General features: G+C 43.6%; 1 protein-coding gene across 1 annotated transcript; it reads right to left on the reverse strand.

The window, feature by feature from the left end:
* Positions 1 to 244: 244 nt before the first annotated feature.
* tbkbp1.L (TBK1 binding protein 1 L homeolog) lies at positions 245 to 13531 on the reverse strand. Its single transcript, XM_018234738.2, has 9 exons — positions 12123 to 13531; positions 7778 to 7873; positions 7489 to 7593; positions 6484 to 6634; positions 5967 to 6163; positions 3831 to 3892; positions 3239 to 3348; positions 1943 to 2568; positions 245 to 1813 (listed from the first exon to the last, which is right to left on the reverse strand). The coding sequence occupies exons 1-9, from the start codon at positions 12348 to 12350 to the stop codon at positions 1685 to 1687; spliced, it is 1704 nt and encodes a 567-aa protein (XP_018090227.1). The 5' UTR covers positions 12351 to 13531; the 3' UTR covers positions 245 to 1684.
* Positions 13532 to 14409: the final 878 nt, after the last annotated feature.

The following is a 14409-nucleotide window of genomic DNA, read 5'->3' on the forward strand; positions in this document are numbered from 1 at the left end:
CTGTAGGGAAATGCTTCATGTTTCTCTCATCATTGGAAACCACATTTAATCATCAGAATGACAGATACAAATAGGGGCAAGATCATACATTATGGACAACGGGCGAGAGAGCTTCACCGCAACAGCAGCAAATAGAACCAACAATAAGTATTGCAGACGACTAAAGTGCCACCAGACATTACGCAGGATCCCCAAGGAGAGATCCCCAAGGAGAGACAGACAGACAGACAAGGAGGCTTGAGAATTAGAAAAAAAGGAAAACTTTAATTGATTTATTGAGGACAGAAGTGAGGGCAGCAGAGTAACCTGCAGCGCAGCATCGTACAGAGAGCAGCACACACGCTGCAAAGCGCAACTTCACGGTGGAACAACAAGCAGTGCAACGCGTCACATCGGTGTCATGCAGAGCACATCACACAATGTTCTGCACAACCGCCCCCACTCACGAAAACGCCACCGAACCTGACAATGTGGGAAGACGTTGGACCAGCAGAGCCAGAAGTACAGATGTTGTTATGCAGGCTCGATGATTATACACAAGTAGATATTATACAAACAAATATATGTTATGTGCATGTATATATATATATATATATATATATATATATATATATATATATATATATAAATATAAATATATATATATACAGACACATATATCACACACAGGATTGGGGCTGAGGTATAACATGTCAGGGAGAAATCACTCCCTTCAGGAAGCTTAATAATATTTAACCCCCTATATGCCATAGCCTGGCCAGGATATTTCTCTGCATGCAAAGGAGAGTACTCACGGCAGTGCTCATCAGGCTGATCTGGCAGTGAGAGGGTTAACAAGAGCCTTGTTAGTCTTTTAAATTGCACATTCGTTATTTAGTGATATGGTCTCTTCCTCGTCTGCTCCTCACACTGCTACTTGTCTGAGGGTATTCCCCCCCCCCCAGACGTAAAGATGGCCGCCACAATACAAGGTAGTGAGAGCAGCAGTATATCATTGTAATGTTTCTGGAAGGTCGGTTTCTCCTCTTTCCCAGGAAGGTCAGATTCATTCGTTCCCATGGGTGACAGCAGGAGCCCCCAAAGGAGATATTTCGCAACCTGACACAGAACAGAAGCAGGACAACTCAAGCAGGCACAAGAAGGGCTCCTCCGACCCACCTTCAAGGAGAGGAGGAGGCTAAAAGGGTCTTAGAATACAGCACACGGTGCCACTATGTTCAAGGTGTAAAGTGCAGGGAGTCCTTAAGTACAATTTCCCGTATCTGGTTGAAAAGTATCGTATTTCCGCTATCATGGTATTTTTCCAGTTTCTTATGTTGTTAACAGCATCATAATACAGTGTTATGTGTTCACAATGAGTATGCAGACACTCAGCATCTTATACATTGCATCATTCATGTATAAAGATACTCAGCATCATTATACTGTGCAGTGCAAGTGATAACAGTGTATAGATACAAAGTAGTATATGACAGTGTGGTTTTGTGTTCACTATAGGCCTATAGACAAATACAGAGTGCAGTGAGATTATTTGCAGTGTTTACATACTTGGTACCCACTCGCAATCTTTATAACTAACCAGGTTGTGTTCTGTTTTGTCTCGTGTTTTAATTAGTGTCTAGTTTTAGTGTCACACCTCACTGGCCAAGACTGGGATAAAAACGCCTCCTCCTCCTCCTCCTCTTTATATCTTGCTGTTCTCCAGATGGGAGTCTATGTGTTTGATTAGGACGTCATCTGGGTACCCGACGGGAAAGGCCAGCTGACAAAGAGGGCAGCTTCTCACTTCAGAGTCCACCGTTTCCATCAGCAGCTGTAGAAGGAGAGAGGTTGTCAGGAAATAAATAAGATTTTCTATAAGGGAGAAAAACTTAAGGGAATAGTAAGGATGACTTTTAGAACTGAAAAGAAAGAGGACCCAAGCTAAAGGCCTAACACTCACATTGATAGATGGCCAGGACTGTGCATGCTCTGCCCGCGAATATGATGCCGACATTCTCCTGCTGCCAATGTCTGGGATGGGAAACCCTGCACAAAAAGATGCACAGCGTACTGCTCCAGTTTCAGGACTAGGAGGTGATGGGGGGCTCCATTCGTCTTCATCGGAGGACTGCTGCGAAGCATCCTGGAAACAATGGAGTGCTGGGGGGCTGCCTGCATAGCCTTCATTGTAGGAACGCTGCTTGGGCAAGGTAGCAGTGCCAGTGGGCATCCACAGGGAACGAGGTGCTCGTGGGTACAGAGTAGCCTCACTGATCTCAGAGTAGCTACGCCGGGCCTGGAAAGAGGCCTTTACCTCATGGGTTGCCGGCTTGGAATAGGAAACATCAGTTGGTCCAGGGGAAGGGCAAGAGATTGGGACAGGAGACCGTCGTGATGGAGAAGATGGCACTGGTGAGCGTCGCTGGTGGGCTGGAGACTGCGGGACAGGGGACCTCCGCTGAAGGATTGGAGAGGGGCATTGTGGAGCAGGAGAGCGTCGCTGGGAAGAGGGGGAGTGCCGGAGGGAGGAAGGGGAATGTCGCAGGGAACAAGGAGAGTGATGATGTGGAGGTGAATGCCTCTGACCTGATGAGAATGAAGAAAGAAGGATTACACTGCAATAAAGGAAGACACATCAATACTTGTACAGCTATACAGTCAGTGCTGAGTGTTTCCTTTTAGTGCTCAGCGGATCAAAGCAGCTGATATGAGTCAAGAATAAACACTGTCCAACCTTAATGCAGGCGTGTCCAAAAGGTAGATCGGGATTTACCAGTAGTAGTTGGTAGATCTCAAGACATTGTCAACAAACAGCTTGTCTAAATCACCCTCCTGTTTCATTCCGTTTCTTAAATATAGCAATATCAATTCTCTTATAGATCAGTATAATATTTAAGTAATATTTTCCATGGAACAGAATGTGAACAGTGATATTTTGGGTGTAGATTATAATGGGACATCACCAGAAGTAGACCCCGCATTAGTATAGTCCAGGCTCTCCTGCCTTAATGAATACTCAGGAACTATGAAGCATGTTCTATCTAGCCCCCAATTTTAGTACAAACGCCAACTTTCAGAGGGAGCGTAAATACACAAACCCTACATACTAGATGCCTGCTAGTTAGTAATGGATACCTAAATATAAATGCACATTGCTGTGTATATGTAGAGCTATTTAAATGTACATTTGTATACATGCTGCAACTCATTATTATACAGCAGGGCAATTTTGAACCTTTCTATTGCATCTTCCTACCTGCTTGCTCTTCTAGCAGTGTCCTCAGGATCCGGCTCTGTAAAGCAGTGAGGTCTCTGAGACGATACAATTCCTCCGTAAGTTCAGTATAAGCCAGAGCTAGATTTACCCTGGTAGGAGACAAGAGGATAAAACATTTACACACCGACAATAGACCATTGTCCCTTCCCTACTAGTCTACTACAACTAGTCTACTACAACTAAGGGGTTAATAAAATGCAGGTGTGCACTAGGACTATCCTTATATTTAATGATAGGGGGGTTTGTTAATCCTTATATCCACCCTATCCAACTAGAGGCCTGGTATTCACATGGCGCGGCCGGTGCATTGTGGGTAAAAACATGGCACTCATTTAATAAATGAGCCCTTAGCTGGTTTTAGTTTCCCTTTCTCTTCTTTCACTGGCTGTGAATTCAACTGAATAAAAGAATTGCTAGCAGCAGAGAAATTTAGGGCGTTTTATGGTTATTAAAATGGCAATAAAAAACTAAATGAGAGTTTTGGGGGCCACTTGGCAACCTATGGAAAAAAAACAAAAAAACACAACCAGTGAAAAATGTCAGGTAAGTTATGGAAATATAGAGAACTCACTGGTCATCCCCAACTTCCTTGAGCCAGGCCATCTCCCGCTGGGTCTGTCCAGTGACCAGCTCCTACATTAACAACAACATAGAGACAAGTCATTATTAACGACAATAGCCAATAGAGCTTCTTCTCTCCAGAATTGTTGTATTTTGTGTCTCATTAAACCTTTTAAGTGTCAGCTGCCGTGGCCACTCTGGGAACAGCTAATTGTTAGGCAACTTACAGTATATATAATATATTACAGCAGTTCCACCAGTTTCAATGGCATTTGACAGTTGAATATACTTTCTACTGATGAACATGATGGCTGCAGTGATTAAAATAAGCGAGCCGTGCCTTACTGACACCCTTGTTTTGTCTGTGAGCACAAATATCAGTGGGAGAGCCGCTAATGGCTTCATATCTGGGTCACCAAGACTTCCCTTATGGCCACCCCGCTGTTCAAGCCTGGGAAGAAAACCTTTGTTTTTTCATATGAATGAAAAACTAAGGCTTAGTAAAGAACTAAGACATTTATGCTGCTCTGGTTAATTTTTGGGGAGAGGTCAGGGCCGGGAAGTTTGGATCAGTGAGCTGTAGGTTAGCACCCATAGGTGCCCATATTGTTGTCCCACGTCTTTATTCATGGTATCAGGTCAGTCGGACCTAATAGGAAGAGCTGAATGTAAGTGAGAGTTCTGGGTTAATATCACATGATGATATAGAATACAACAGCTCCATTCTTCAGGCTCCTAGCACCTAATACATGACCTCTAGAAAAACCTCTCATTTATATGGTCATGGAAATCCCTATTGCCTCCTACTACCCTTTTATTTTGCAACAGGGGGTCTATTATATACCCTATTATATACCCGCACTATATGGCCAACAGTATATAAAATGAGAAGACTCACTGCTCAGTTGCAGACTGTCTGTGAAAGCAACGGACAGGAACAGCAGTTAGGGTTTGTTATGAGTGAGCAGCAGCACACGAGCAACGCTTAATTAGTGGTGTAACCTTGGGGGCCGGGCCCCTCCGCAAGGAAAAATTTCTAACCAGTATTCATGGTCATCATGTTTAACCTAAAATATTTTGGCTTTGGGTTTATTACAGTTCCCTGCACCCCTGAGTATGCAACAGCTGTAGTTGTAGGTAGAACTGATAGTTCAGCCTTGGGAAGAGACCCTCTGTTAGAGATACAGGCTTTGCATTCCACTAGACCGTTGCTTATATTTAACCCCCTCCTTGTTTTGTCGGCCGGATTTGCAGCCAGGAAGGAAGGGCAGTGCGGGGTGTTTATTGTTTCACAAAGGGAACATTGCTGACATGTTATAAAGTCTTGGACTGATGCATCACTAGGTCTGTCAGAAAGTGGCTTTTGTGTTTGAAAGAGGAAGGCAAATAGTGTCTCTTTTATACCAAATTGCAGCTGTCTAACACCAGCGCATGGAGAATAAAGAGGAGCTGTCACTTAGCGCTTCCTGTACCCCGGAGAGGAGACCCATTTATATAATAGAATCTGGAAGGATTAGGGTCATTTCCTCTTCTGTATCCAAATATCAAAGCTGATGTCAAAATAAAGCCCCGGCTCTGTCACACAAGCCCAGCGCATTCATTAGGAACAGACAGCCAGGACATCTGGGAGCTTTCTAAATGCCCAAATCTGAAGAATATGTGAATAAAATAAAATATTGGCTGGACCTTGCCTATCCAGCTCTAGATTGAGGAGGCCATAGTTCAAGGTGACCCTGAGAATTTTAACCTAGAGGAGCTGCTTGGTCTTTTTGGTGCCATCAACGTGGTTCTCTGTTCAATCCCGTCTACCCTATATACCGTACCCACAACATCTGAATGGTTATTCCTTGCAGGGTGTCTTAGAGACGTTAATAGTTTCCAATGGGAGAAGAACTCACACAGATCGTTATGACAGCACAGAAGGAATGGTGATTAGTAACAGAATGGAATAATGAGAATATAAGGCAAGCAGAACATGGAGCAGGAGGTAATGAACATGCAGTTGTGCACAGGCCGTGGTGCAGTAATCCAGTTGGCTATGGATAGACTGGAAGGGAATGGTGGGTGCAGTGGAGGTTGTCTGTGGTGGAGGATGTTAACACAATGACTGGAGGTTTTTTTGGAAGGAAATCTGGGTTCTTCTGACCTGGTCCCGGGCCTCCTGCAGCTGTTTCAGTTCTTCCTCCAGACGCATCACATCTTCCTTTAGCTGCTTTTCTCTGCGCTGTGCATTCTGCAGATCTCTCCGCGCTTCCTCCAGTTCGGCATCTCGTCTCTGCACCCCAACTTCCCGCTGCAGGTCCAGGCTACGGGGGGCATGCCAGCTCATGGCATGGTCAAGGACTGGTGGGAGGAACAGGGTGAGAGCCGTCTCAGTAAAAAGGTCCTGATGACTGTGCCTGGGAACCACCTTCCCTAACTGTCAGACTCCAGTATGGGCCGGGCAATGGCTGCTGACTTCTGAAACACGCTACTAATTCAATATACATTTAATAAGTAGGGGGTAAGAGATAAAGGATATTTAAAATAATTTATAAAGTCAAAATGTCATGGAAAAGCCTGTGACCAGACTTAGATCTTTCCTTTACCCTATGTTATAATGTTATTGTAGTTATGGTCAACCCTAAGGAACAACACAAGATGAACAAATAGAGGTGCCTCACCGTGTGACATGTCGTGGCCGTGATGAAGTGACAGATACTGCATGTCTGGATCCGTTAGGGCCGAGCCAGGAAAGGGATGAGGTTCTGTGCACATCTGTAACTGCTGCTCCAGAGACTGGATGTGGGCCACATGGGTCAGAACCAAACCTTTCTGTAAAAGAGGAAAATACTCACTGATATACACTCACCCTCTTCATACAGACACACCAGGCCTCAGACACCCCTAATCTCCCCATTATCCTATGTTGTGTGCCAAGAAAAAGTGTCTCTATACAGCAAATGTCCCTAGATGCAGCACGTTGGAGTAATGAGCCCCGGAGAAAGCCGAGAATTCAACTGGACTAACCGTCGGCAATGATCTTCAGCTGACAGTTTTGTTCATGACTCATGATATGAATATCAGGTTATGACCCTAGTGCAACATTTCCACTTCTTTTGTGATTTCTCATTATTGGACGGGCAAGTACGGATTTGGCAAGTGGACGAATAAACAGCATGGAGCCAGTTTAAAGGGGAACTATTTCTTAAATTGAACATTTAATATAAGCTTCAGCATACGACAATAAGAAACTTTCTGAATGCAATCAATTTAATATTCTGTACTGTTCCTGAAATAATCAAGTTCACCTTCACTATTCCTCTCTCAGCATCTGTTTCTCTTTATTCTCTCTTCATTCAGCAGTTGGGTGTCAGAAAATCATTGCCAGTTAGATCCAATATATCTTATAGGGGGGCTCCTTTTGCCTAGAAGATGTATTAGAGCTCACTCTATTAAACTCACCAGACATCATGTCTCTCTACATGCAGAATTTGTGCAAAAGGCAGTTATTTTGATAGATTTTAGTCGTTTGTACTGGAATCAGTTATCTGAGTGAGCTCTAATACATCTGCTAGGAAAGGAGCCCCCCTATAAGCTCTATTGGATCTAACTGTCAGTGATTATCTGACACCCAACTGCTGCATGAAGACAGAATGAAGAGAGTCACAACTCCCTGCACCTCTTACCATTTCACTCAGCTCCTCCTGCATATCGCCTCGCTCCGCACACATTTTCTCGCATGTTCGGACCATCTCTTCTATCTTCTCCTCGTTCTCCTGACATTTCTGAAGCTGCAAAAATTAAAACGATTCTGTCCATTAGAGACCCATAAACTGACTTGAGCAGAGATATGGGTGCTGCTGGGAACCAATCAACTGGGTGCTGTGGTGGTAAAGTGATTAAAGTGATTGGAGAGACCGTGCCCAAGAGCTAACAGTTAAAAATACTGATACCCATGTATAGGAACCTTCTTACCTCGTGTTGTGAGGTCTTTGTCCTCAGCAGCGAATCTTCTTTGGAGTCATAGGGAGAGAAGTTCTGATCATCATCAAATTCCGATATAATGGGATACTGGGCACAAGGGAAAGACATTGTTACTATGTTACTTGTTACTATGTGACACTTTCTAGGCATAGTGACCACTGATATCCTTCCATAGACTGTTTGATGGACTCCGCTCAATCTTTCAGCACTGGGCTTAAAGGGAAGTTAACCTTAAAGGGATACTGTCATGGGAAAAAATGGTTTTTTTTCAAAATGAATCAGTTAATAGTTCTGTTCCAGCAGAATTCTGCACTGAAATCCATTTCTCAAAAGAGCAAACAGATTTTTGTATACTCAATTTTGAAATCTGACATGGGGCTAGACATTTTGTCAATTTCCTAGCTGCCCCTGGTCATGTGACTTGTGCCTGCACTTTAGGAGAGAAATGCTTTCTGGCAGGCTGCTGTTTTTCCTTCTCAATGTAACTGAATGTGTCTCAGTGAGACATGGGTTTTTACTATTGAGTGTTGTTCTTAGATCTACCAGGCAGCTGTTATCTTGTGTTAGGGATCTGTTATCTGGTTACCTTCCCATTGTTCTTTTGTTTGGCTGCTGGGGGGGAAAAGGGAGGGGGGTGATATCAGTCCAACTTGCAGTACAGCAGTAAAGAGCGATTGAAGTTTATCAGAGCACAAGTCACATGACTTGGGGCAGCTGGGAAATTGACAATATGTCTAGCCCCATGTCAGATTTCAAAATTGAATATAAAAAAATCTGTTTGCTCTTTTGAGAAATGGATTTCAGTGCAGAATTCTTCTGGAGCAGTGCTATTAACTGATTCATTTTGAAAAAAATTTTTTTTTTCCCATGACGGTATCCCTTTAAAGATGTCTAATAAAAAGAATATGGCTTTCCTAGACCTTGTTAGGCCATGGGTTGAGTGTCAGTGGCACTGCACATGCTCAGTGTGGATTCAGAAGCTAACCATGGGGTTATCATTGAAACATTAAAAAGGGGAGGTTCCATCTCTCATAGAGGTGAATTCTATAGAGCTGATGTTTCATCGTGTTTTAAGGATATTCGGAATTGTCAGTAAGAGATCAGTTAGATACTGAGCAATTAGAATTTGATTTTCAGACACTGGACTCGGTGGTTTATTCCCTGAAGCAGAAATGTATAGGAAATAAAAGACACGAGGAGGAGATGTTCTACTGGGTGCCATTAGCGGGTGAAGAATGTGTAGGACGTTCATTGAGAACAGAAGCAGATTTTGGGTCAGTCAGTCCCAGTACAGTTCTCAGGGGGGTTTAATATTATACCTATATATAGATTTTCTATTTATACTCAAAGCTGTACATGTGGGGGGGGGGGGGTTCAGGAATGATAAAGGAGAGATTTAGCAAAACCTGGAAAACTTTCTCACCCAGGATTTATTTTTTTCTCCAGAAACAGTGTTGTATGAAATGTCATTGAGTGGGGTCTGACCTGTCGGAGGTCACATATACGGGGAATATTCTCCCATTCCTGTTACAGAACATAATAGAATTCCATCACAGCTTTGCTCCTGAATGATCCTCTGTGTATATGATGCAACTGCCTGTTTTCTTCCCAGACTCCAATTTTGCTCTGCAATACACCGTGGGGGTTTCTCGTCACCTTTTCAGCCCACCACAAGTATCTGGCACAGTGGGTGGGTGGATCTATTCCAGCTTTGCAGCGCACAGATAAGCCCCACATGCAGCTGTCTGAGTGGGCTCCCTGGCTCTGCACCCATCCCGGGCCTCCCATTCCAAAGCAAATACATAAGCTTAAAGGGACAATCTCAACAAGATTTAATAATATAATATCTGAAGTACAGACAGGAGCCTTCCTAGGGGCCCATATGGATCCACATTAAGGAGGAGCAGAAAAAGTTGGATAGGGAAGGACAAGAGCAGTGTCATCTCTGTAATCCCTTTTATATCTCTGTAATAATGTTTTGAGCTGAGAGCAGTCCTGACCCCAAAAGTCTGACCTTCTTTACTTACCAAACTCACACCTTTTCTCCTGCCCTCTGTCCAGCACTCATACCCCTTATACTAATGAACTGCGCTACATTATACACTACTTACCCTCTAAATACCCTCTACACCAGCTTCATACCAGTATTGTTTCATCCTCCTCAATTCATATATATGCCAGTAAATTATACATATTGCTTTTCCCCCCAGTATTACCCTCCATAGCATCTTCTTAGCACCTGATACCCCAGTATTACCCTCTATAGCATCTTCTCAGCACCTGATACCCCAGTATTACCCTCTATAGCATCTTCTCCGCACCCGATACCCCAGTATTACCCTCTATAGCATCTTCTCCGCACCCGATACCCCAGTATTACCCTCTATAGCATCTTCTCAGCACCTGGTACCCCCAGTATTACCCTCTATAGCATCTTCTCCGCACCCGATACCCCAGTATTACCCTCTATAGCATCTTCTCAGCACCTGGTACCCCCAGTATTACCCTCTATATCATCTTCTCAGCACCTGGTACCCCCAGTATTACCCTCTATATCATCTTCTCAGCACCTTAAACCCTGAACTTGTCTTGAATACCAACATTTTAAAAACTAACAGCTTCCTACTACCCTGAAAATTAGGAACCGGCACTTGGCATTCACCCTGATATCTGTAAAAGGTCAGTCTGAAGTAAAATGAGGGTGAGATTTGGAGCAAAGACTTGCTATTAAGTATATCCTTGCCTTACTCTAGTTCTTACTCTAGTTCTAGCTCACTTATAACCTGACTTGATGTTGGAGCTCAAACCCAAGATGTCAGAAGATTCCATGGTACTGCTCTATACCTCTTGCTGCTCCTCTATAATATCCATCTCATTATGAAAGAACTGCACTCATCTATGCACTATAGAATGCAGAACTGAATCCACGAATATGGTTGATTAATCCTACAAAATGTCACTTTATGATTGTCCTAAAGAGAATTGTAGTCGTAACTCCGGGACACTCATCAATGAACATTTTCAGTGGTTTTAAAGTTACTTGTCAACACAACTGCTATTGAAAGCCGTATCTGTCTGTCCCTTTCTGGTCTCAGCTACATTGTCTCACAAGTCAGAACCGCCAAGGCAGACGCCAGATGAATAACGGACCCGCCATGACTTCTGCTGCTTTGTTTCAAAAGACAGAACCAGCAGTGCAGAAAGGGACAGACACATGCTGCTGATGTCAATAGCAATTATATTTACAAGCAACTTTAAAACCAGTGAAAATGTGGAATTAATGTGTATTAGAAAGTTGCCTAGGGTTACATTTCCTTAATTAGGCAAATTTTGAGTTTTAGGTTCAATATGGGAACTAACCTGTCTGGACATTTTGCTGTGCACTTTCTATGGCTGAATATTTAAATAAACCAATGTCCTTAATGGTCCTGCACATTCTTGGGCATCTCACCCAGTGTCCTCTTTTGTATCTATCGATGAACAATTGCAGAAAAACCTTACCCTTTAACCTTACCTCAAGCACAGGAGCACTTTACACTGCACTGCCATGAGAAATTCTAACTACGGGTGTCCTGTATCTATGGGTGCCCTGTATCTATGAGTACCCTGTATCTACTATTGCCCTGTATCCGTGGGTGCCCTGTATCTATGGGTGCCCTGTATTGACGAGTGCCCTGTATCTACGGGTGTCCTGTATCTATGGTTGGCCTGTATCTACGGGTGCCCTGTATCTGTGGGTGCCCTGTATCTACGGGTGCCCTCTATCTACGGGTGCCCTGTATCTATTGGTGCCCTGTATCTACGGGTGCCCTGTATATATTGGTGTCCTGTATCTATGGGTGCCCTGTATCTATGGGTGCCCTGCTAGGGGAAATATTACCCTATAAATGCCCTGCATTTCTTACCTCGCCCTATACCCATGTTACTTTTAATGAGCAGCCTGCCCCCATCTCTCTGTTACAGTACACTTACATAATGCCAATGCTCTTACATTTAAATACCATCACGCACCACCTTACATTGTGCTATTATTAGGGTGCCATTGCATGTTTGCCCTGTAGATGCATTTTTCAGATCCTCTGCATTTTCTGCTCCTCGTATACAGGGAAATTCACCATGCGGTATCCTTTTACAGGCTGCTATCCCTACTAAGGCTTATGTATAATGTATATATTATGTATCTGTATAATAAATATATATATATATATATATATGTGTGTGTGTATAATCTATATATATATATATATATATATATATATATATATATATATATATATATATATATATGTTTGTATAATCTATATATATTATATATATGTGTATAATGAGCTCTCACCTTGACTTCATAGACTTTGAGTTTCCTTCTCAGCGTGAGGTTCTCTCTCTCCAGCGAGCTCAGACGCTCCTTGATGTCGCCGTAGGCGGTGATTAGGGCAAAGTGAGAGGCCGAGCACATGTCTCCGGACTGGTCGGTGTTGGGGCTGTCCACCCAGTCCTCCTCATCGTCCTGCACAAAGGTCTCATGGGTGATGATGCTGAGATCATGGCTGAATACAGAGTCCATGGCCAGGCGCAGGGGGAGGAACCAGCCAATGTGGGGCCCTCTGCGCTCGGCACCCTGTGGGGACGGCAGTTTTCCTCCGGACACTTTCCTCCAACAACAGCCGTGTGCTGCAGCCAGGAGTCCTGCGGGTGTTTATCTGCTCACTTGTGGTCTGGAAGGGAGATCATACTCCAGGTTGCCTGCAGACAGATGCAAAATGATTAGCAGGGGCAGATGCCTTATTGCACCAGTAAAGCCTGGAGGCCTCTCTCTAAGCCTGGGGTGCAGCAGACACGGTGATGTGCAGACAAGCTGACATTCCAGCCCCGGTCACCGGCTACATCTCCCATTCCCATTGCTCTGGATGCTGAATGCAGCCTCTCTCCCTGACTCGCCTCGCTCAGTCACTTGCCTTGTTATGATGAGCTCTGCCTGGTATTGTCCTGCTGTATCACCATGCTCCCTCCTCCTCCTCTTCCCAGAGCCCTCCTCTTCTCTATTCACCCGCACACCCCGTCATACAATGACATCAGTTCCTCTGAATCACTGCTTCAGGGGCTGCCGAGTGCACAACAGCCCTCCCAAGGCACATCATTCCCCGTACTTTATGGGCACAGGTCATTGAAACACACACACACACATATATATATAAATATAGATATATGTAATTAGGGATAATCCTGTAATGATGCATGCAAGGCTGAAATCAGCTACATTGTTTCAAGAGTTAGAACCGGCAGTGCAGAAAGGGACACAGCCAATCCACTGGTTTAGTTCGCTTTTGTCAGTTTGTCTATGTTTTTATCTATTCATTTTTGCAAATAAGATGCCATTGTACCTATTACAGCACATCCTTCCGAGCCTGCAAGGTATTTGGGGTCATATTCGTTTCTCTTGTTTATCTGAACGTCAAATAAAATATGTGAAATATGTATAGCCAACACAGAACCCTTGGAAGGTTTTGCGAATGCCTAATTTGCATTTATAATTTAAAAAAAAATGACATTATTGGTGAACAAAAAAAAAAAAAGAATTGTCATGTGACTTGTAGGGTTTGGTTCTGGATCCCGAATGGAATCCTGGATTTGGTGCATCCCAGCTATAAGTTGCCTGGATCTCCTTACACCCTACAGCATCCAAATGGCCCTCCAGCTGTTGCTGAACTGCAACTCCCAATGGCAGCCACCCCCTCCTCCCATTAGTAACTTGGGAGTTGCAGTTCAGCAATAGCTTGAAAGCAATGGGTGCTACTCTACATATCTGCACTTGCCCTAGGGCAGGTCATACATTATATTATATATATCTAATTAATTGCAAATGTGCAGAGAAGCAGTAGTGAAGTGACTCCCACTCGAGTGCTCCGGTGCAGAGCTGAGTATATATAATATATACAGTATATAATTCTCCAGTGTATATACATTCTCATAAGACAGAGAGAGTGTGGGTGGGAGATGGCGGGGGCACTGCCCGTCTTGCACTCGTCTATGGAGAGAAGATTTAACTCATTCAAGCGACAGTTGCTACGTTTTATCTGCTTTTCCTTGCTGGAAATGAAAGGGACATTTTTATTTAAGGGCATCGGTCGTTGAACACCGGGGTAGAGATTATCATTTTATTTTGCCTTGATCTTTATAAATACAGTCATTGACTTGGCAAGCGCCTGTCATCGGATTTTGGCCAGAATGTGGCCTTAGCAAGCAGTGACAGGGCATTGCCTTTAAATGGGTTGTTCCCCTTTAAATTAACCACGAGTAGGATGCAGAGAGGGTTATTCAGAGATCATTTGCAGATGGTTTTCATTTTTTATTATCTGTGGTTTTTGACTTTTTTTATGTAATTTGTCATCTGGTTGGTATGATCCACATTCCCCTAGCAACCATTTGAATAAGAGACTGGAATATGAATAGGAGAGGCCTGAATAGAGACGAGTAAGCCATACATGGTTACTGCGGAAGAAGCAACCCCCCTTCACATTTAAAGGGGTGGTTCTAAGCAACTTTTCAATTGGGCTTTTTTTTTTATTTTTAAAGTTTTGAATTATTTGCCTTCTTCTTTACAGATACATGGAGGCACATACAAG

This window comes from Xenopus laevis, chromosome 9_10L, assembly GCF_017654675.1.
Source record: "Xenopus laevis strain J_2021 chromosome 9_10L, Xenopus_laevis_v10.1, whole genome shotgun sequence".
Lineage (NCBI taxonomy): Eukaryota > Metazoa > Chordata > Amphibia > Anura > Pipidae > Xenopus > Xenopus laevis.